General features: G+C 32.4%; 1 protein-coding gene across 2 annotated transcripts; it reads left to right on the top strand.

The window, feature by feature from the left end:
- Nucleotides 1–773: 773 nt before the first annotated feature.
- On the top strand, nucleotides 774–13,536 carry LOC143045358 (ubiquitin-conjugating enzyme E2-17 kDa). 2 transcript variants are annotated; one of them, XM_076217815.1, is made up of 6 exons: nucleotides 774–902; nucleotides 4,843–4,906; nucleotides 6,220–6,251; nucleotides 6,841–6,918; nucleotides 8,248–8,353; nucleotides 12,884–13,536. In XM_076217815.1, exons 1-6 carry the CDS (start codon nucleotides 879–881, stop codon nucleotides 13,021–13,023), a joined length of 444 nt encoding a protein of 147 aa, XP_076073930.1. In that variant the 5' UTR covers nucleotides 774–878; the 3' UTR covers nucleotides 13,024–13,536. The 2 variants fall into 2 exon arrangements, with proteins under 2 accessions (XP_076073930.1, XP_076073931.1); XM_076217816.1 differs by lacking the exon at nucleotides 12,884–13,536 and adding an exon at nucleotides 12,064–12,874.
- The last annotated feature ends 11,253 nt before the right edge of the window (nucleotides 13,537–24,789 follow it).

Below are 24,789 nucleotides of genomic sequence, written 5' to 3'. Positions count from 1 at the left end.
GATCTTTATCGTCGGTAACCCGATGTTTCAATATTTAATTAACCTCCTTGCTTACCTTTTCAAATGTCTATAACATTATATTATTGTGCGCTACATCTACAAGTCATAACATTCTCTAATGTTTAATCATTTTCAAATTTTCCGAGCTATCATTTCTCCAAAAAATAAAATTTGTTTTCTTTCTGGATAAGTTTTTATTATAAAAAAAACCCAGACGCACGTGTTTTTTTCTTCTTTCTGACTATATCTCATTAGTTGCGCTTGAATTAAAACAGTATCAAATAGACGCAAACAAAGAACCATCAAAGCTTTAAAAAGCCGAAAATTCAGAAAAGATGTGACAATTAAATGCGGCTATAAAGTTAAGACAATCTGTACTATGAACTGGGCGGGCTATTATACTCCCAGCTATGGAGTAGAAAAAGAAAACATCAGTGTTTCGATTTATCCAGCATTTCTTGAACAGCGAATAAACAGAAAATGAACGTACTAGTGATATTTTATTTTAACACAAAAGTCTATAAAAAAATATCTTTCCATTCAAGTTAGACTCTACTGTAGCAGCAAACCATTCAGTTTTAAAATATATCATTTGAAGCCTAACATTTTTTTCCAGTCACAATGAAATCAATTGAAACTAAAAAAATGTGTTAAGTATAATTGGTTTTACTGTGATTGTCGTTTAGGTTTACATCTGACATGCCTTTTCTGGTGCCTCTTTGGGGAGTTTTTTGAAATTATGTTATTTCATGTGTTCCATAGAATTGTTACTAACGAAGTGGACTGCGCATGTCTTTTCGTTAGTTCCGGATTTGTAAGGAAAGGAAGATCACTTGCTCCTCACTCAAACATTAATCATACACATATTAACACACAAAATGGCTTTAAAACGAATAAATAAGGTACGTATACACAATAATAAATAAACTAAATGTAGTTCTTTAGGAACTGAAACAAAATTTGAACAAATAATAGAAGTATTTTCTTCGAATATTGTCTGGTTTCCGCCATTTATTCAAGTTCACGAGCAAGGCAAGTTTTTCCTTCTTATTGTTAATCAAATGTAACATATTTTGTTTTTATTCAAAGGATTTAATAAGTATACATCTAAATGTATTTGTGTTAAGGTTTGTACAAAAAGGTCTGCGCAGTCAAAATGTTACAGTTATTAATAGTGAGCACCAGATAAACCAGGGGGACATAACCGGTAATTTGGAAGGTCCTGCAAGGTTTTGAAGTAAGGATTATTGGACCAAATTTATGTAGTTAGGATTCCGTATATTTAACTTACACATTTTTCTGGCAATTGGTATTCCTGACCTTTAGGAAGAAGTATTTACTGAAATTTTGATATAATTTCCAGGAGACATGTACAATGTAATCTGAAAGTAAGGAAGTGGATCATCAACAGGTTTCAATCATTTGTTTATAAATATTCTCCCATATTTGGTAGCATAAATGCAGAAACATGATATTAACTTACAATTAGAGGGTCTAGCATAACAATCATTGCAAAATGTACACTGTATAAAAACATAGCTTAAGTTTAATAAAGTATGAAGTGAAAATAAATGATTATATACACATGTAGCAGCACTATATTAAAATGATGGTGCCTTGATGTCACAACTTGTCGTCTGTTTTTTTTAAATATTCATTACTACATGTAGATGTTTTCTGTATAATTAATACATCTATAGTGTTGACACAATTTTAGCAAGAGTTGTTTCCCTTTTGTTATGTTGGTGGTCCTCATGCACACATTCCAGAGGCACCTCATGGGGGTGACAAGTTATCACACCAGTGTTCCAGCTAGCATGAAATGGAGGGGCGCCGCGCCCCGCCCCCGAAATGTTGCGCCCCTCTGCCTTTTTTCAGCCCCTCTGTGCCCTTTTGAAAAAAAGTTTAAAAAACAATCTTTTTTCCTCATATCGTCGCCATTTTGTTGACTTCTTTATACACACACTTCATTAAGACAACAGATTAAAATTGTTGACACTTGTTACCTGATTATAATCACCTATTTGATTAGAGTCAATTACTTAATCAGGTGAAATTTACGACCCTGTCTAATCCCCTTACCCTGAAGCACCAAACATCGAAGTTAAATGAATTGATTATTTAAACACCTGATGATGCAAAATATAATTTATAAAATAAATGTGAACGGTGTTCATTTTTATTGTATTTGTTATTTATTATGTCATTTAAAAAGAACCATTCCAATAGGTCAACACGCAAAATGCATGAAACATGATGTAACTTTGACCTCCGTAGCAGAGTTCAAAAAATTTATGGGTCACTGAATATTCACAATTCAGATCGTTTTTGTTTTGATGTTTTTATTTTTTAAACTGATCTTTCAAACTAGTTTTAATCCAGAAGAAAGTAAAAACATTGCTTGAGTGACTGTACATTAAGTTGAATATCTATATCCAAATTAAATTAATTAAAACTGTAATCCATGATCACAAATTGAATGCTTTGTTTACAATTGTTGAAAGCCATGTGCTTTTTGGCGGGAAAATTCGGGAAACCCCGTATTAACAGGAAACAGTTACATTTCATTGTTATTTATAGACAGTAGGAATTTCATTTTGGAAATCATTTTGATTACAACTGCTAAGATTTATTCATGAAAAATTATAATAATTTCTTGGGGTGAAACTGATAATACTTTTTTATTAAAATAAGTTACATCTAGGGGTATGGAAAGGGGGGCTGGTTTTTTTTGTTTTTTTTTCAATAATATTACAAATATATATAAAGTTTTTTTTTTGGGCCGATCAATGCATTTGAATGGGAGCATATGGCTGGACCCCCCCCCTTTAATCTGGGTTGGGAACCCCCCCTTTTTAAAATGGCTGGATCCGCCCCTGTATTTAATTCCTTTATTATTTCCATCATAATAAGAAACAAGCTACATGTATAAGGTATTTCAAACATATTTTTGGCTTTTATATAAGAACATTCAAGACTATTAATATGTATGTGCCTGCAGTAAAAACAAACCTGGTAAGGCCTAAAAAAATTCTACAGGGCCCTTGAAAAAACTTTTGGATCCAGGCTGGCATTCAGAGAAAATGTTAAGTATTGTTCCTGACTGTATTGCAGATTTATGTGAAGTTTTTAAACTGACATGCACAATTCATTTTACAAGTGTAATAAAAATAATTCTACAAAACAACGCAGCGCATCGCGTTGCAAATTCATCTTAGACCTACCATGCATCAAGAAATATGTCTTTATGTGGTAATATTAAGTATTTGATTTTTTTCAGTGAGAACGCGCTAAAGTGCCCTTTTTAAAAACGCGCCCCTCTATTTTCAAATCCTAGCTGGAACACTGCACACAATTACATTTTTGTTGCCAATATAACCGCATAATCATTAATGATTTTTTTGGACAAGATTATCAAATAATCAATAAACAGTCCTAGAATATCAAATAATAATGAAATATTTGGTCTGGTAATCAAATACAAGTAATCGCTATAAAAAGGCAAAGTAATCACATAATCAAAAAACATGAGGAGGCTCATTCCTTCATAAACACTTTTTATAATCAAAATACAGTATCCAGAGTTAAATTAGAATATTTGGTCAGGATGTACATGATGATTTGTGTAAAATTGATCCCTCTAACATGTTTAACCTGCCACATTATTCATGTATGTGCCTATCCCAAGTCAGGAGCCTGTAATCTGGTAATTCTGTGGTTGTCGTTTGTTTATGTGTTACATATTTGTTTTTCATTTATTTTTTATATAAGTAAGGCCGTTAGTTTTCTTGTTTGAATTGCTTTACATTTTCATATCGGGGCCTTTTATAGCTAACTATGCGGTATGGGCTTTGCTCATTGTTTATGGCTGTGCGGTGACCTATAGTTGTTAATGTCTGTGTCATTTTGGTCTCTTGTGGACAGTTGTCTCATTGGCAATCATACCACATCTATTTTATAAGTCAACACCAAGAGCATGCAACATAGGCAATGCTTTGTAGTGCACTAACACCATTTAGGTTTTAATGTATACCAATCAATGTTGCCTTACAATTAGTTGATATTAAAGTTAATGTCTTTGCTAATATTTAATGTCAGTCTTAGCAGTTACCAGATCAAGTAACTGCATTTCCAGTAGCCAGACTGACCCTAGTTTGTGCCCCCTGACCATAACTTTTTTATGACATTGGCAATTTTTTTTTTTAAATCTGGAATTTCTGCGTTTTCCGTCGTTTGATTTGCATTTTATTGTATTTAAAACGCTCTCAGGTGTGGAGGACCATTATCACCTTTAGAGCACAATGGCCAACACCAGTGGGAGTTCAGTACTTGCAATCAAAATTGCGAAATGTCAGTACTTGGAGGCTAAAAACCTACGGAAATGTTTGTCCACATTCCTTGTTTCTATACATTTGTATATTGCATATAAAACATAGTCATTGTAAAAGATCATAGTTCTTTTATTAACATTGATTCACTTATGACCACTAGGGCTTTTCTTATTGATGATCTGCACCTTTTAGGCCCTACCAGGTTAAATTTATTCAGAATGGTCCACTGCATCTTTAGTGAAAGTATGAGAAAAGTTTTAATTGTGAAATGTGATTTTTGTCATGACATCAGCCAAAAAATGGATAAAAAGTATGGGAAAATCATTTAAATTGGGGTACTTTCTAATAGCTGTATCAAAGAAAGAAATGCACCACCATAAAATTTGTTTCTTCATCAATTACTTACTTACAGTCATATACGTTTTGTAAACCCAAAAGCCAAGATAAGAAAAATAGTATACTATAATTCTTGATATTTCTAGCTCCCCTGACATTATTATTTCTTTTTCAGGAATTACAAGATTTAGGCAGAGACCCACCGGCACAATGCTCAGCAGGTCCAGTAGGGGATGATTGTAAGTATGGCTACATGTACATGTCACCAAGAGCCATTCAAAGGATCAAATTTATTGTATCAAACTAATGTACAAGTTAAGTCATATAATCTTCATGAAATGACTGGAAGGCACAATTTTATATGTTTTTGTAGTTAAAGGTTTTCATGTTGATAGACTTTACGGTACATGTAGATCATTTGATGTTGATACAATTTGTGGTCTAAATATATAATGTATTTATCTAACTTTAAAACTTCTATCAGTATCAGAGGTACATTTGTGTGTCGATTTGATAAAATGAAAACATAAAAACTTACCCAAGGGAAGTAAGATGTACATGGTTATGTTCTTTATGATTGAGACGTCTAAATACAAACATTCAGCCATTCATGAAAAAATAATTTTAACATGGGAAAAGTAGGAGTATGGTATAAAATTCAATCATATGACAAAGGAACATCTTGGAGCATGTATTGCTGCTCATCATATGAACGTCATTGTGGATTTTTTTTCCAATAGCTCTGGCTGAATTCTTTTGAATAATATGTTGATCAGGAAAAACTTAAATGGTATAATTCCTTTGTGACATGTCTATTAAGGCTAAAGGCTTGTTAGTCATCGATCATGTACATTTATATTGAAAGGAGTAGGTTCAGTAAGACCCCTTTTTGGCCCCAAAATATAACAGTTTTACAAAATTGTTAAAATGTAAACTTTTAGTTATTTATTGGACAGTAGAATGCTTCTGCTACATAAATATGGGCTGTTTTTGACAATACAATGCATATATATCCGGTACTAGCACCATTAAGTCATGCTAAATTACTGAAATCTTCACAATTCTAGCAGTTTAGTTAAATTTTAGACGGTTTTTCGTGTAAAACGAAAGTGGCCGCATTCGTGTTCATCCTTAATGTTGAAATGTAAGTTGTATTTGATGATAATGCATAACATATATAAAGGTTGAGGATGAACACGGATGCGGCCACTTCCATTTTTCCCAAAAACCTTCTGAAAAGTGACATTTTCCGGCATATTTGGTAGATTTTTCATATTTGAGACTGAATCGGATCGTTTTTAATGACTAAATCAGTTAAAATCTTTCCCATAACCTAATTAATTCAAATAAAATAGACACTTAAGTATTTAAAAAGTGGTCAAAATCTTTCGTCAGATGAACCTGAAATTTGAGGCCAAAATCGGTCCTTACCGGACCTACTCCTTTGTTAAAAAGAAAATTTGTTTGCAAAGGTAATTAATAATTATTGACATTGAATTATGCTTTTATTCTAATCTATGTTTCATAATGATTTTGATTAATTTATTTTCAGTATTTCATTGGCAAGCCACAATAATGGGTCCAGTAAGTATCTTTTGATATCAATTACTTACTTACACTTACATGAATTTTTGTTTAAAGAAAATTGCTCAAAATATATGGTAGCGAGTTGAATTGTAGGCTCCAACACATATCTCTCCCCCCCCCCCCCCCTTTCCCCACAAAAAAAAAAAGGTGTGATGAAAAAGCATTTTCTTTTGCAAATTCAAAAATCATCTGGATCTAGATATATCCTATCTATACATAGCTGGGTATGAACAAGTGTCACTGCACCTGCAAACATCAGTTAAAAGTTCAAACTCAAAAACAATCAGACAACAGCTTTAAAAACTTCATGATATAAGACTGATGGAAAAAAAAAACAAATAAAAAAATCCTTATCTATTGACCTATTTTTGGCAGGCAGGAAACAGTACACATCTTTTATTTTGCCCAATGGACCAACAAATGGTCTTGTCTACACTGTTATGAATTTGATTCTATTATATATACAAAAAATGTAGCTACAATCATGCTTTTTAAGAAACTGACAAATATATTGTTCAATTGAGGTTTATATTTAAAAATAACTTTAATGAATTGATGATACATGTTTTAATTTTGTATTTTTCAGCCTGACAGTCCGTACCAAGGAGGAGTATTTTTCCTTACAATACACTTCCCCACAGACTACCCATTCAAGCCTCCAAAGGTAAGAACAGACCACTTGTTTTTTCCCCTATTTTTGGTCAAGGTAATTTCGAATGAAGCTGAAGTCCAATCAGCTTGAAACTTAGTACACATTTTCTCTATGAAATGATCTTCCTAATGTTAATGCCAAATTATACTTGTTTCACGGTCCACTAAACACATAGTGCTATTGGGGCATCCATGTATTATGGACACATTCTTGTTTTCAACAATCACAATAATGAAATGTTTAAGTCTTGTCTGAAGGACTAAATATACTGTTTCTGTCATCAGTATTCCCTTGCTGTTGCGGAGGGGGCACTAAGTTTTACCCTATTCCGTCTGTATGTCCCAAAGTAGATTTTTAGTTTATAACTTTAGTTTGACTTAACCAATTGTTATGAAACTTATACACCACGCTCACTACCACAAAACACATAATTTCCAATTTGATATTTGGTGGTTTCACTTTTACTGTTCTAGAGTTGTACCTCTTTATAAATGGAAATTTGCTGAATCGTTTAGGTTCTCTAACTTAAGTTTTCCTCAACTAAATGGTAAGAAACATATACACAATTCTTATTATCATAAAACTCAGATCAAGTACAAATTTGGGTAGCGTCACTTTACAGTTTTTGAGTTTTATCCAATTACCTAAAACATTATATATATATACAAGCTGGGGCATCATCTTTGTCCCATGGACACATTCCCCATTGATGGTCCATTGATTTTGAAATTTTTACATATTTATTTGATATACAGTTGAGTTGGCACATCTCTTTTATATCGAGATTTTCTGTACCAACAAATTATGACACCTGTTTCTTGGAACTCACCAAATTGAAAACCCACTGGCCAGTTTCTATCTAAAATTTTGAACTTCTTATTCATATTCTTTTGTATGTAATAAACATTTTAAGAAGCTTCATTCTAAGTTTACTTATATATTTGATTAAAGCTATTCAGAAATTATCTGTGTTTTCCTTTTCTCTTTGACAGTTTTTGTGTATTACTTTTTTCAGTGGCTTCTCATTCAGTAGAAAAGAAATTTGTGCAGAGCCTTCAGGGCAAAGTTTGATCACAAGATCCTAATTATTACATCTGTGACATTCCATAAATAAAAAAAGCTATTGACTGATTATTGGAAGGATTTACTGTCTTTTGAGAGTCTTGGCCCTTTGGAATTGCTGCTTAAACAATTATATTATTCACATATATAAACTAAAAGCAGTCTCAAAATCACAGCAAATATCAAAATTAATGTTAGCAGTACATTTATTTGTTGTTCATTTGGGAAATCTTTTGATACTTGTATTTTAAATTGTTTTGTATATATTGTCCATTTCAGGTTTCATTCACAACTAAGATATATCACCCAAATATAAACAGTAATGGTAGCATATGTCTTGATATATTACGTTCACAATGGTCTCCCGCTTTAACCATATCTAAAGGTAATGTATCTTTCTCATCGTTAGGACTATTCCATTCAAATCAATAGGGACAGGTTAGAAGAAGATTTATCTTTTGGACATGGGTGTATGGGGCAATTAAGATTGTTTGTTCATTTACTAAATGACTTAAAGTATGTTGGTTGTTGGAGATTTTGACGTCTCCTTTGACATGTCCACATTCATTTTAATGGAAAAGCCCTTTCAGAAGACCAGCTTCTCCATTGAATATTCATTTTAGCACAGTAAAATTGAACACACCTGTGGCATTTAAATGTATGTACCATGGGTAAGGCATGTTATACAATACAATTTCCCAAAAGATATTAACACTGGAAGTGTATTTTTGTCAGAATTGACTTACAGGGAAATAATATCATTTTGGCAATGCATTTGGTTTATGCTGACTGAGCCCACATGATCCTTACTTAGCATATGTAAAGCTGAACTCTGAAAGAATTGTGTCCTTTATGACAGTATGAAAACAAAGATAAACATAAAGAAACAAAAGGCATGATCTTGAAGTTAATGAATCATCTTCAACAAGTTTCTATACCATGTACATGTATCTATCTTTTAATTGTCATGTGCACAAGTAAAGCAAAGATGTGAGTTAATTCTAGTTTTTTACTGAGGCTTTAAAAAGATTTTCCATTAACAACAAGTATTCTACAAGAAACATAATCATGAGTCCAGGTTCAACCATCATTCTTACAAAGTCAAAAAATAAACTACAAAAATATTTGAACATACACCTTATGACTTAAGCATGGAAGATATGTTCTTCTTTATCCCCACAGCATGTTTCAGTTGAACTAAGAATATTATTTGTTTGTTTTACCTAAATTTTACTGTTGTTTAGTGTTTGTATATCCTATAAGATGTGAATATTTTAACAGTGAAGTGATAAGATTAAATATGTATTTCTTTAATATTTGAGTTACTGTTGGGCATATGATACAGAAGATATCTCATAACAATATTTTCCTTGAAATTTCAACAAATATTCAATATTAAAATGCATTCTGTCTGAAGCTCGCCAAATATGCAAAGAAAAATAAACAACCAGTTTTAAGATGTCAATATACTTTTTGTTAATTAATGATGTCCATTTATCGCAACATTTTAATTGAAAAACTAATTATTTTTCTGGCACATCTACTGTATTGTATGTCCTTGTGCAAATTTTACTCTACTGCAAACACTGACAAACAACACTTGTGACTAAATATCTAGATAAGAATTATAATTGCACATTTAATACACATTGATTGTAATTTAAAACATATCAACTGATTGATTCCTATGCACCTCAGACCAGCTTTAGTATGTTTTGTATTACCTGTAATCCTTACAACTTTTTCTTATGCAAAGTTAACAAATTCATTTTGTTTAGCGTATTAAATTTGCTTAAAATTACAGAATGCAAAAATTGAATAAGAATGAACGGATTCATGGTAGGTTGTGTTCTTGTTATTATTTTGTAGGATCATAAAAATCATGTTCAATCATATGAGCCAGGTATGAAGGTGTCATCTTGTTGTCTGATATTCCTGGAATTTTATTAACAAAGTGGTAATAAAATGATTGGGATTATACTCCTGTCTGTTACCTGGGTACCCAACAGAAAAAGCCATTCTAGCAAGCGCTCATTCATATCATTATTTATAGATTCATTTGATGATTTTGTTAAACATGAAAGCGTCTGTGAGGTGTGAACTTAAGGTAACAAGATCAAAGAAAAAGGTGTGAGAAAACCTATTGTAGCCAGAAAGACGGCACAATTTAATGTATTTTATTTTTTGATACAAGCTGGCTTAAATTTGATATGTGCTAATATAGGCTTGCTTAAAGTTTATAAAATCTAATATATAGACTACAATACAGTGTTTTGCTTACAATAACAAATATAACTGCAAAATTATGCAATTTGCTTCAGTACGACTTTGAAATATCCACTTTCATGACTTTAGAAGCAAATGAAAACAAGTGAAATTTATAGGTTTGTGGTTGTCACTATGTGTATTGAAGTTCAGTATTGTGACTCTCAATGTGATTAATGAAATATATCTTGAATTATTAATTTGGCCAAAAATTAGATTACCTGTTACTGTTAATGTAAGATTTATTCAGGAGTTCAGGATACTCTGAGATTTTCCTATTCATATTGCATCATCCAGTCTGCATTTTGATTTAAATGAATCCTTAATATTTTAATTTTACAAGACATTGATATCTAGATATCCTAGGTTCAATTTTTTCCCCCCTTTTTTTAAGCTTTTTCACACAGGAAAAAGTACTTATGTAGGAAGTGATATAAAAATTAAGTTGGCATCAGAACAGAATTATTACTTTTTCTTGTGTGTTTCAGTCCTTCTGTCTATCTGTTCATTACTAACAGATCCCAACCCAGATGACCCACTTGTACCAGATATAGCTAGAATTTATAAAACTGATAAATCGAAGTATGCAGATACAGCTAAAGAATGGACAAGGAAATATGCTCAATGATTCTACAAACTGCACACATTTGATGGTGTACTGAACATGTTACAATATTGGACAAATATATTTGAATGTCTATTTACCGAAACAATGAGTAATTTTTGTGCTGAATTGTACAATTTTTTTATACGAGGAAAAATTAAAATACAAAACATTTTCCTTGATTCGGCATGATTCAACTTTTTTTACATGGACCATCATGCATCCTCATTTCAATACACCTTATTGCTATTTGGAAATCAGTCCCGATTGAACTTTTTTGATGTCATACAACACCCACTTTTCCATTGTGGTGTCAGATACTTGCTAATATGACATCAAAATTTTACGGAAACATTTGTGATGTACAGTAATAGCGGACAAATAGTGATAAGGTGTATTAATTTTTAGTTGCATTTCATTCAAGACTAACTTTTGTTTTTATCCAAGCCAAAAAAAATAATTTTTTTCAATGTTTTATGTTGACAAATCTGGTTTCTTTGATTTCAGGATTTTTCATGCAAATGTATGCAGCTGTAGTTACATAAAATAATTTCCAATTTCATCACCTTGTCCAGTTTTGCTGTCTTTATTCCGAGTAATCTGAAACCATAGCTTTTAATGAAATATTTTTCAGAATGCCCAGGGCTGCAAAACTTCTTTTTTCATGTCCTAATAGCGTTCATTTTTGCATCATTTTAGAATTAAGTTTGCATGGTTGTTGTGATCTGCAGAATTGAAAATCTATATGTTCCAAAAACAAGGCTTTTTACAGCCTTTAGATATAAACCTTCTCACATATATATATAGAGATTTAATGATGGTTATGCTGCAGTATTGTTTTCATATTTAAAACATTTCCTTCCGTTCATTTAAATGAGATCATTTATGACTTGTCTGCATGTTTTATTTTGATATGATGAATGGAAGGAACTGTTCTTACTACTGTGGATTCATTATTATTCTTTGAATTCCAAGTTTCATTGGTACAGATGAACCAGGAATTTAAATGTTCAATGACATACAAATTTCTATGAAGTTGTATCCAGACTTTGGCAAAACCACAATCCAGGAAAATTGGTACCCATGATAATAAATTAATCCATAGTATATTTAAATGTATAGCACCTATATGTCTTCAGAAAGCAGTTGTACAAACAAACCGTAACTATTTGATGTTACAACTGGAAATCTTTTCTGGATAACTTAAATTCTTCATATATTTTCAGTTCTTCTCTCTATATGTTCTCTACTTTGTGATCCAAACCCAGACGACCCATTAGTTCCAGACATAGCCAGATTGTTTAAGACCGATCGTAAAAAATACAGTGATACTGCAAAAGAGTGGACCAGGAAATTCGCTATGTGATTCAAAACTTTCCATGGATAATTAACTGACAGTTTTTTTTATACAATATTATGATATAAAATAGATTTGAAAATATATGAAGAATTTATTTGGGAAGTAAATGAAAATGCACAATGACTGATAAGTTAATATGCACTAACAAACTTTTGACCAGTCATTGATTGTTTTGTACAAGTACATATTTAAAGATGCTCCCTAATGAATTGAATTGTATGTACATATTTATTATATATTTATCATTTCTGAAATGCGAATTATAGCTTGTCGTCATCATTAAATATGTACTTCAGTTCATTTGCTCCCAATTTTTGTAGTAACAACTTAGCTTCTAAAAATATTATTGAACCGTTGGAAATTTTGGTTAAGAACGTAAAATGATGTGATAATTTATGCAAGTCTGTGGTTTGTCTAATAATAATACCTCACAAAGTGTGATATGTTTTTTTACAAAGAAAGTACTTCTCGGTAATGAAATAGTATTTTTAGAAGTGAAATTTCATATAAGTCTATATATGTTTCCCTTCGTTTTTTGCATGTCCAGTCAGTCATATGTGTACATGTACAGTAGTTGTTTCACATTTTACACAATTTATATATGTTGAAATTTTGTAATCTTTATTTTCATGCTATCATTATAATTGTTTAGTGGAAGTTAAGGATTATTTTGACTATTTTTTCAGTGCTTCTGTCCATATGCTCGCTCTTAAATGACCCAAACCCAGACGATCCTTTAGTACCAGATATTGCCAGAACGTATAAGACAGACAGACCCAAGTATAATGAAATAGCTAAAGAATGGACACAGAAATATGCTACGTAAAAATGCTAAATGATAAACATTGTTTTGTGGTACGATAAATGACAAAAGCGAATTTATTGAAAATCTTGTACAAGTGCTAGATACTAAAATAGTGCAGGAAGACTTTTTTCCATTTTTATTGACATGTTTTGTTTTTTAGTCCATTTGTAAGAAGTTCTTACAACAAATACAATATTGTAAATTTTACCCATTAGATATTGTCAACATTCAAACTGTTATTCTTTTTTCAGATTTTCGTACACATATTATTCTCTGCCAGACCTTTTTATTTTCTGTTGGTAAAGAGAGTTATTCTTTTTTCAGATTTTCGTACACAAATTATTCTCTGCCAGACCTTTTTATTTTCTGTTGGTAAAGAGAGTTAATGATTAAAAATAAAGCTTATAAAACTTGTGTTAAGTCTTTGGATACATACACATGATTTAGATGTTTTGTGAGGAGCTGTGGTTAATTTAGAATGTACATCATTGTTACCATTGCAAATGTTCAAGTTCATTATAAGTTTATTTAAATCAAGTTTTATAAATGCAAAACAATTATATGTTCTAGTAAATAATAAAATTTGAGTTTTTCCACCATCTTTAAAGTGTTCTTGAATTCTACATCAATTTCCTCTCATTCATAAGCTATTGCCTTTTTGACGTCAAGCAATAAAAAGAAATCAAACATGCTTATGGAATTGATTACAATTATTTTTGTCAGTTCACTAGAAAATAACATAGAAAATCTTAAGAACAAATTATTTTACTGTGCTGCTTATTCAATTTTTTATCCCCTGTAAAAGTAGATAACATTTAAATAAAAACATTAATGGGTACTGTATGCATAGGGTTAAAAAAAATATCTTCTTTTTTCTGTTAACTATGAAAAAATGTAATCAATAAATATCATACAGGTCTATATAGCTAGCTTTTACAATACCACAGAATTTAGGAACATATTTCATATTTAGGATGATCAAATTTATGTTGTTATTAAACTTGTTATATCTCTATATTTGTAAAATGTGTTGACAATTTATGTAAATCATACAAACTTTGCAGAAATAAAGCAAACAGAAAAATATATCTACATTTAGGATTTTCAAATTAGTACTTTTCTTTGAAAAATGTATGGTTAGTTTTGTATAATTTAAATCTGCTTAATAATTGATGCAATATTTCACCCTAAAGTTCTCCAGGTTTATGTAAAACTATGTACATTTCAGTGGTTGCAAACATTGTCACCAGTCATGTTTGAATAAATATCTTAATTCATATTTTGTCTTGATTACTTTAGTTTTACTATTCAAGATATCAACTAACAAAAAATAATTGTTTCTGTTCAGAGAAGGAATAGCTGACCAACAGAAATAACTTGGTAAATGGTTATTGTCATTTTTCTTAGCCTTGCTATGGGATATTCCCAATGTCTTCATATTTAAGTGTCAAAAATGTAGAGCAAATTATTGGAGAAGAAGATTAAAGGACACTTGGTTCCCTATTTATATGGAGTTCAAATTTTTCAGTTGGTTTGCCTATTGTTGTCTTGGTTTGTAACATAATATTCTCATTACTTAAGACAAAGCATATTTTTTTTTTAACATTTACCAAATTTTACAGGAATAGGAATTTACAATGTAGAAGTTGCCACCTGTAGGAATTTTGTTAAAGACAACAAATTCACATGTAAATTGCATGAAGGAAGCATACACACAACAGACATGTCATGAAACATAAAGAGTTTTCCAGGAGACTTTCCTAATCCAAAATGCATGTTTGCCATAATAATGGGATATCTAGATTAAGCACAAGGATATTGTTATGGTCTTGATCAGTTTTAAAATCCATTGGTTATGAATGATACAAATCAATATGAAGAAAAAAAGATGTTGGTTATATTTTAATGAATCAGCAACTCAACTACACTTAAAATCAAAATACTTTAATATATTTTCTTCAACAATACGCTCTTTAATTGCACTTTAGATTTGAAAAAAGTTGAAAATAAAAAAAACAACCAAAGATCTACCACTAATACAGCATATTCTAGAAACTAGTAACAACTTGAAAGGAGAGTTCAGTACTTTTATCTCACAGGGTCATGTGAGAAATTGCCATCATAATGATTCATTGTTTGTTGTCTATTATCTATAAACTTTTCTTTAAAGATAGAACCACTAATTTTGGCCTAGCAAGAAAAGTACATATTTTACACAGAAAAGTAAATATTTGGTTAATTTTAATATCAAATGAATTGGAATCACAAGAACTTGTTTTATATTAAAAGTTTATTTTGAATAACTTAAAAAATATGAATACTAGTAGGAGGGCATATTTTGCCATTTTATCAGATTAGAAGTGTCTGATTCTGCAGAACCTGACTTCCAGGAAACCAGTGGAATCTAGTATGCATTTAGAGGTATGTACAAATTATCAGCACTATCCAGGATAAGGTATAGCCAAAGACCATTACCGACAAAGTCGAAGGGGACTCTTAGTTTGCACTCTGTCCGTCTGGCAAATAAGTTTCAACATACTTTTTCTTTGTGGTTGACAATACTGATTTGATATTTGATGCAATGTGTTGTCATGACTGCTTACAGATCGGGTTCCAATTTTGTTTCCATTTGATCATTATTTGCAGAGTATTTGTCCTTTGTCCTTGAACTTAAAAAAAAAAAATCCCTCAAATAATCAGTTTTCCTCACTTTTTTTCGTCATGCTTGAAGATATTGAATTGATAATTGGAGCATAGCCTTATCAAGTCAAATTTTGTTCCTTTCTGATAATTTTGTGCAGACTTGTGGTCCTTGGAAAAAGATCAAGTTTGCATTTTGTTCCAGTACAATGAATTTTTAACTGGTATGGTACTGAATTACCAGACAATACTCAGTCACAGAATGCTTGTTTTGTTTCAACTTGAAAGCAATTGGGCCATTTCAAAAACAATGAGGATTTTTACTTTTTGTGGTATATTTTTATATTAGTTAAGTGTAGAATTATAACCTGCGCTGTGTTGATGTTGTGAAAGCATCGCGGTAAGCCACAGCGTTATGATGATATGCTTATAACACGTAACGTTGAGTTGAAATTACATGTTGTTAAGTTGACATTACACGATGTTAACTTGATATACTGGATAATGTTTAGACGTACTCTTCGATTGCTAGGATAACAAATGAAACGAAAAGTTGAACTTTATGATGTTGACTTATTAATAATAAATGTAAAGCTTAGATATCACAACGTTATATCATTATAATGTCATAAGTTTATCATAATGTATGTAGACTTTAAACTACACGATGTAAAGCTAAACTAGCATACTGTTATATTACTATAATGTCATGATAAGCTAACCATACAATATGCTCACTAGAAATAACACGACGTGCAGTTGAAAGTACGTGTTGTTGAGCTAGAATTGCACAATGTTATGTCATTATTATGTCATGATAAGCTAACCATACAATATGCTCACTAGAAATAACACGACATAAGTTGAAAGTACGTTTTTTTAGCTAGGATAGCTAGGATTGCACAATGATATATATCATTATTATGTCACGATAAGCTTACCATACAATATGCTCACTAGAAATTACGCGACATAAAGTTGAAATTACGTGTTGTTGAGGTAGCTAGGATTGCACAATGTAATATCATTATTATATCACGATAAGCTTACCATACAATATGCTCACTCGAAATTTCACGATGTGCAATTGAAAGTACGTGTTGTTGAGCTAGGATTGCACAATGTTATATCACTATTATAATGTCATGATAAGCTAACCATACAATATGCTCACTAGAAATTTCACGACGTAAAGTTGAAAGTACGTGTTGTTGAGGTAGAACAGTGGCGGATCCAGAAATTTTCATAAGTGGGGGCCCACTGACTGACCTAAGAGGGGGCCCGCTCCAGTCACGCTTCAATGATTCCCTATATAAGCAACCAAATTTTTTCCCAAAAAGGGGGGGGCCGGGCCCCCTGGGCCCCCCCTCTAAATCCGCCTCTGTAGAATTGCACAATGTAATATCATTATTATGTCACGATAAGCTAACCATACAATATGCTCACTAGTAATTACACGACAGTTGAAAGTACGTGTTGTTGAGCTAGGATTGCACAATGTTATATCACTATAATGTCCTGATAAGCTAACCATACAATATGCTCACTAGTAATTACACGACGTACAGTTGAAAGTACGTGGTGTGGAGCTAGGATTGCATAATGTTATTATCAAACATTATTTTGTCACGAAACGAAAACGAAGGTGGAAAAAAGGTCCACTGATGTAGGACCTGAGGTATCTTGCAAATAGTGCCTGCATATGCATAGTAATAATATGATCTGAAATGAGAATAAATTAAAAATACATTATTCTACTTTCTATTTAGTAATACACTGTTACAGTACGGTCCGTACATTATTTTAAAATTGTGAAAAGTTTCTAATTTTAGCATTTTGGAATTTAAAAAGGTTTGAATTTTGCAAGTTAATTTTTTAACAAATAATTGAAATTTTAAAATGATTAATACCGTTTTTAGATTTTATAGTTTAGATTTTTATCAATCTTTAAAAGTACCAAACTTAACGTGCAGTTTTGATTATTTCGCTTTTTTGAAAGTTTTTTTTTTTTATAGTTATTGATGAAGATATCAAAATTAAAAAGGGGCCGCAAAGAGGGGCACCTGTTAACTGCGGAACAAAACGAAACAAATTGAAATGAACAGTTACTGTTACTTAAAAGTTTATGTATAGAATGAGACCAAAGGCAGGCATTTGTACGCTTTTTAAAACTGCAACGAAAGTTTATTTACGTTTAAAAAAATCTCTATAAGCTTAGGGTTTCAGATCTATAACTCAGAACTATTCGCTCATCATTTAGGAAAAACAGTGAAAACTGGACAACTCTCATTAGGCCGAGTAGTATGGTATGGTTGAGTATGTATATATATTTTCAACTGAACTTTAACCAATAAAATTGCTCTATACATGTACTTGATTTCAATATTTTTTTGCTTTATGACTTTTACTATATATGCAATCATGTCGGCAAATGAAATCATCGAAATTCAAGTACATTTAGAACGATTAACTTTAATTAACTATTTTGGAGCCTACTAAACTGTTCGCTTTCAAATATTTGGCTTTGGACGTTCCTGAAAAGGTAGATCCAGAAAAAGCGCTTCGGTCTCGTGCAATTTTCAACATTTTGTTTTCAATTTTTATCGATTGCATATTGATAATATATTGCCTTTTATCATTGATTTCAGTTCAAAGTATTGATACGGAAGAAACTTTTAATTTATGGTGTCGCTAAGAACGTTGTGCTATCGGCGAATGTTGGAGGTTGTTGGTATCTGTTTTACACTGCTAGCCGCTTAGAGTAACTTAAAGATCAAATATTAGTAGCTTGCAGCCAGGAAAACAGATAGACACCCGGTTGGAAATTTTGTATTTGAACCAGCCTCGCGTTTCGTCTACAAAAAACGAACCATGCAGTCACGCTCGAAGCAAATAAAGTTAAAAAGACCAAATCAAATATAATTAAAAAGGCCAAATAAAGTAAACCTTACCATCCAACTCATCGTTCTGCTTTTAATTTAAAGCTCAATACATTCATATCATATAAACGTATACCATAAATATTTTTTAGCTTGCAAATCCATGTAATAGTTGCCGCTGTACATTATGCTCCCATCTATTAATTTGTAGGTGTCGGCATTTGGAAAATTGAAATTTTAAAAAGTTTATATTTAATCCCTTTCCACTTTGTGGATGCGGATGCGAGTGCTGCCTTGTAGCGGCATTGTCATGCTCTTTTTCGAGACCTACAAGGGTGTCTTTTACGTGCAAGAGATATGGCTCTCTCTTAACACGGGTCAGCCATTTATGGTCCCCTTCCGACGGACTGTCACTGTTTAGCCAAGAAAGGGAACCAGATTTATTTTTGCATTAAGTGATATTTCCGTGCTTGTAATTTGTGCATTTTTAAGTTATCGCTTAACAATCAAATTTCAGTTAAGAAAAAGAACATTGCAAAGTCTTGTCAAAATGAGGCCAAGTACTCTTCACGTTAAGAACACCTGCAGTGACTCGTTGCAAGGGAAGATTTCTGTCCCTATTCAATATATCCTCATTTTCTAGTGGCATATAAATATGCCGATCAGCATCATGAACAGACTATTACCTGTTCTACCTGTTGTATATCATGTTAATTTGTTATTATCTTGAACATGCATGTAATATTTGCCACTGGCAACCAACAATCAATAATTTAGAATAGGTCGTTTTACAAAAAAAACTAAGGTTTAAACTCCGGCCTTGGGCAAAATGGTACTGTTCTGTCTGAGAAAAGGCTCCGCGTTAACGTTGAAGACCATATTTTGACCTATAATGGTTTACATTTACAAATTGTGATTTGAATGGAGCAGTGGCGGATCCAGAGGGGGGGTTCCGGGGGTCCGCACCCCCCCCTTTATTTTGGCCGATCAATGCATTTGAATCGGGACATATGTTTGCACCCCCCCTGCACCCCCCTTTGCCCTGGGCTAGCACCCCCCCCCCTTTCGAAAATTCCTGCATCCGCCACTGTGGAGAGTTTTCTCATTGGCACTCATACCACATCTTCTTATATCTAATTAAATGGAATTTGATATTTCAACTTTCCTTTTGGTCAAACACTTCTTAAAATGTTTCGGTTCTTATATTTACTTGACTTTCAAGTATTCGAATATTTTCAGCGTTCAGAATGGCAAAATTCATCGTGCAGAGATCGTGGCACTGACTCTCTTTCAAGCCCCATTCTGACTGGACATAGATGCGTACTTGTACTTTGATTAAGGTTGATTGTGGTACAATAACTAAATAAAATGCTTCGCTGAGCGCAGCCTGATTCGACCACAGTGGTCGAACCCTGAACTGTTGGTGCAAGTTTCGACACATTATTTAAGCTTGATACAGTCTGAATTTGGTTTTTGATCAAACTTTGAACATAATATAGGTTTCTGACACATAATAAATGTGGTGAAAGATCTTTAAAATTTGAAATGGGTTGAAATATTTGTATTCATTTCCAATCGATTTTTTTTTTCTATTGCGCAATAATGTGCAATCGAAGATTTCTTTCTGGTCCAATATTGTGCTATTGCACAATAGTCTGAAAATGAAGATGTCTTGGCTGTGGCGGATCCAGGGGAGTCCTTTTTTGGACGATCAATGCATTTAAATGGGGACATATAGTTGGAACCCCCCTTTGTTCTGGGTTGGGAACCCCCCTTTTTAAAAATGGTTGGATCCGCCCCTGTAAATGCTATTGCGCAATTCGGTGCAATTGAATATTTCTTGCTAATGAGTAATACTATGCTATAGCGCAATACTACATATGCAATTCAGTGGCGGATCCAGAAATTTTCATAAGTGGGGGCCCACTGACTGACCTAAGAGGGGGCCCGCTCCAGTCACGCTTCAATGACTCCCTATATAAGCAACCAAATTTTTTCCCAAAAAGGGGGGGTCGGGCCCCCTGCCCTCCCCCACCCCTAAATCCGCCTCTGCATTTAATATTTCCTGCCATTGCACAATACTTTATTTAATAATTTACACATAATATCCGGTGTGTATCTCCTGATATATCAGTATTTTTTGCTTTAATATACAAATCCGAAATATGAATCAATAGAAAATTTAAAGAAAAAAAAATATGAAAAAAATACACCCTTCCCCATTTTTACGTTAAACGCAGGAGGAAATGGATGTTGAACAGATCTGAAACGGATAAATGCCATTGAAAATTTCGTGTCAGAAATGGCAATTATTGGTGTGTTAGATTTCTTGTGTGTCATGAATGCTTATTAATCATACATGATTTTAGAGTAAGAGCACGTGTTCACTATCAAGCATTCTTATTCAGGCAAGACACTACCCTTTGGCGGCATTTTGAAAAACAAACCAAACCCAGCTGAACGGAAACCGCCGCCTTTCATTTTTTTCGCATATCGTGTTCTTCCATTTTATCGGATATGCTTCCGTTTGGTGTACGTTGTATGCGGTACTCGTCCGTTGGATGTATGTTTGACATCCGTTCTGTCTTGTACGTTTCCGTTTCTCGTACGTTGCATATTATGTGTGTGTCCGTTGTGCCTTCGTTACGTGTCCGTTTTATTTTGTCAGTACATGAACGGACTCCCAACGGATAACAGTTTTGTCAACATAAAACTTTTTCCATCCGTTAGGCATCTTTTCGTGCTATCCGGTAAAGCGACCACTATTTAAGAAGTCGTAGAGCAAAAAACAAAATCAAATCAAATTTTAGGGAATTTTATTTAAATGTCTAAAGTGCAGAAGAAAATATAAACACAATTAACCTTGTATATATCTGTTTAACATACTGCGAGTTTTCACTGTTACTCCTATATGTTGGGCGCTGGGGAAACAAAATAGTCCTGAACTATTATTTTAAACGCTCAGCTTATATAAGAGATTTTTTTTAAAAAGTGATTCGGTTGAAATAAAAAAAAAAAAAATCATACATGTAAAACCTTAACACATTTCAGGATACTGTTATCTCATGTTAATGTCCAATTTAAAAAAAAAAAAAAAAAAACACTTCTTTAAATTATTTATTTGGCAATTGAAAATTATTTGATATATTTTGTGCGTTTTATTCCTAATTAAAAATGATCATAATCAAAGCCGTGCTTCTTGTTTTAACACGAATTATCCGCTTTTGAGAAATATCTATTTTGTTATCAAATTTTTTACTTATTTTATACATTAACTTTGAAGTAACCGTAGCTGTGCATTTCATTGTGTTTCGTTTCGTTCCGCTTTTAAATCGTTTCGCAGTTTATAGGTACACCTCTTTTCGCCCATTTTCTAATTTTGATATCTTCATCAAAAACTATAAAAAAAATCAAACTTTCAAAAAGAGTAACAATCAAAAACTGCACGTTAAGAGTACTTTTTAAAGTTTGATCAAGTATCTAAACTATCAAATCTAAAAACGATATTTAGAATTTTAATTATTTGGTGAAAATTTCAAAATTACAAAATTTTTAAACTTTTTAAATGATAATATTACATGAACCGTACTGTTACAGTGTAAAAAGAAAGTAGAATAATGTCATTCTCTTTTTAGTTCATATTATTACCACGCATATGCGGCACTATCTGCAAGATACATCAGGTCCTAAATCAGAGGACCTTTTTTTCCACCTTCGTGTCGTTTCATGTCAAAATAATGTTCGATAAGCCTATCGTGACATAATAATGATATAACATTGTGCAATCCTAGCTCAACAACACGTTCTTTCAACTGTACGTTGTGTAATTTCTAGTGAGCACATTGTATGGTTAGCTTATCATGACATAATAATGATATAACATTGTGCAATCCTAGCTCAACAACACGTTCTTTCAACTGTACGTCGTGTAATTTCTAGTGAGCACATTGTATGGTTAGCTTATCATGACATAATAATGATATAACATTGTGCAATCCTAGCTCAACAACACGTACTTTCAACTTAACGTCGTGTAATTTCTAGTGAGCATACTGTATGGTTAGCCTATCGTGACATAATAATGATATAACATTGTGCAATCCCAGCTCAACAACACGTACTTTCAACTGTACGTCGTGTAATTTCTAGTGAGCATATTGTATATTTAGTCTATCGTGACATAATAATGATATAACATTGTGCAATCCTAGCTCAACAACACGTTCTTTCAACTGTACGTCGTGTAATTTCTAGTGAGAATATTGTATGGTAAGCTTATCATGACATAATAATGATATAACATTGTGCAATCCTAGCTCAACAACAAGTACTTTCAACTGTACGTCGTGTAATTTCTAGTGAGAATATTGTATGGTAAGCTTATCATGACATAATAATGATATAACATTGTGCAATCCTAGCTCAACAACAAGTACTTTCAACTGTACGTCGTGTAATTTCTAGTGAGCATATTGTATGGTTAGCTTATCATGACATAATAATGATATAAAATTGTGCAATCCCAGCTCAACAACACGTACTTTCAACTTTACATCGTGTTGTTTCTAATGAGCATATTGTATGGTTAGCTTGTCGTGACATTATAGTAATATAACATTATGCTAGTTTAGCTTTAAATCGTGTATTTTAAAGTATACATACATTATGATAAACCTATCGTGACATTATAATGATATAACGTTGTGATATCTAAGCTTTAAATTCATCAATAATAAGTCAACATCATGAAGTTCAACTTTTCGTTTTATTCGATATCCTAGCAATCTGAGAGTACGTCTAAGCATTATCCAGTATCAAGTTGACATCGTGTAATGTCAACCTAACAGTATGTAGTTTCAACTCAACGTTACGTGTTATAAGCAGATCATCATAACGCCGTGGCTTACCACGATGCTTTCACAACATCAACACTTGAAGTTGCAAGTCAACACAACGCAGATTCAACTTAGCACTTCATTATTTAAAATTTTTCATTTTGATGATTTAATTCATCATCAGGCTGTATTAACTTTACATTGGAAGCTTCAGCATAACGTTATGTAAATCTCTAATATGTGACAGCTGAGGCTGTCCATATTATATGATTTAGCAGAAAAGATGGAAATTTTGGTTTTAAAATTTTTCTTTTTCTATTGACTTTCATTTGGAAAAGGTTTGAGCAATGTTTTTTTAACTGTTTTATTACCAAACTTGTTTATAAGTAGTATGGTTTCTGTTCAAATTTTTTGAGATGTATGTTATTAAAATTTAAGATTATTCAATGTGTCTGTTTCATTCTGCCTGAAACTTTGGAATTATAAAATTTAAAGTATCGGTAATAGGGTAAGACAAAAAAGAAATACAAAATATTGAGTTTGAAATTGGACCCCCCCCCCCCCCCCCATGTCACACTTTTGCCTCATTTTTTTTTAAATGGCCCAATTGGGACGTGCATATCCCTCATTGGATTGAAACAAAGCTTGTAAAAAGTGTCTTCTATATAGTCTGTGAATTTCATAAAGGTTGATCAAGCAATATGACCACACTGGCTAAAAATAGATAATAGTTTTTCAGCTTTAGGCTAATTTCTCAAAAAGTTTATGGTAGAAATAGTAAGAACGATCTATCTTAGTTGGTTTTGTCAATTTATCAGATGTCATAAGCAATATGTCATCATAATTGGTGTATGGAATGTTTGTTAGGCTTACATGTGTGTCTGATGGACTTCATTTGACTTTTAATTCGTTCAAAAACGAAAATCTCATAAAATCAAAATGATCAGTACAAGATTTATGTTCATGGACTGTTCGGAAATTCTATCAATCTGTGCATCGACTGTTTGAAATTTTATCAACTTTGGAGTTAGTGTGGCTGTCCCTTTATCGTCCGTTTCTCCCCCAACTTGAACAGATTTTATGGATGGGGAAATATAGTGGGCACCCCCACCCCTGTTTATCCTGACTTGTTAACCCCCTTTTGAAATGGCTGGATTCGCCCCTGAAATGGAGGTAAAGTCAATATACATGTAGGAGCAGTTTTCTCCCATGTTGAAACACTGACAACAAGGTAAATAATCATCTATAAGATTACTTAGCACTTCACAAACCATATGTGGAATAGGTATTGCTGTCATCTTTTTAAATTAAGTACGGTATGTATCATCAGAAAGTGCCCTTTTCTAGTTCATGCAGACACGAATCCTTTTTGCAATTCAATTTACAATGTGTAACTGCGTAAGTTATGTCCCACTTGCGATAATAGTGACTGA

Source organism: Mytilus galloprovincialis, chromosome 9 (assembly GCF_965363235.1).
Source record: "Mytilus galloprovincialis chromosome 9, xbMytGall1.hap1.1, whole genome shotgun sequence".
In the NCBI taxonomy this organism is placed as follows: Eukaryota; Metazoa; Mollusca; class Bivalvia; order Mytilida; family Mytilidae; genus Mytilus; species Mytilus galloprovincialis.
The sequence above is the reverse complement of the archived record's forward strand: the minus strand, read 5'-3'. Positions and strand labels throughout refer to the sequence as shown.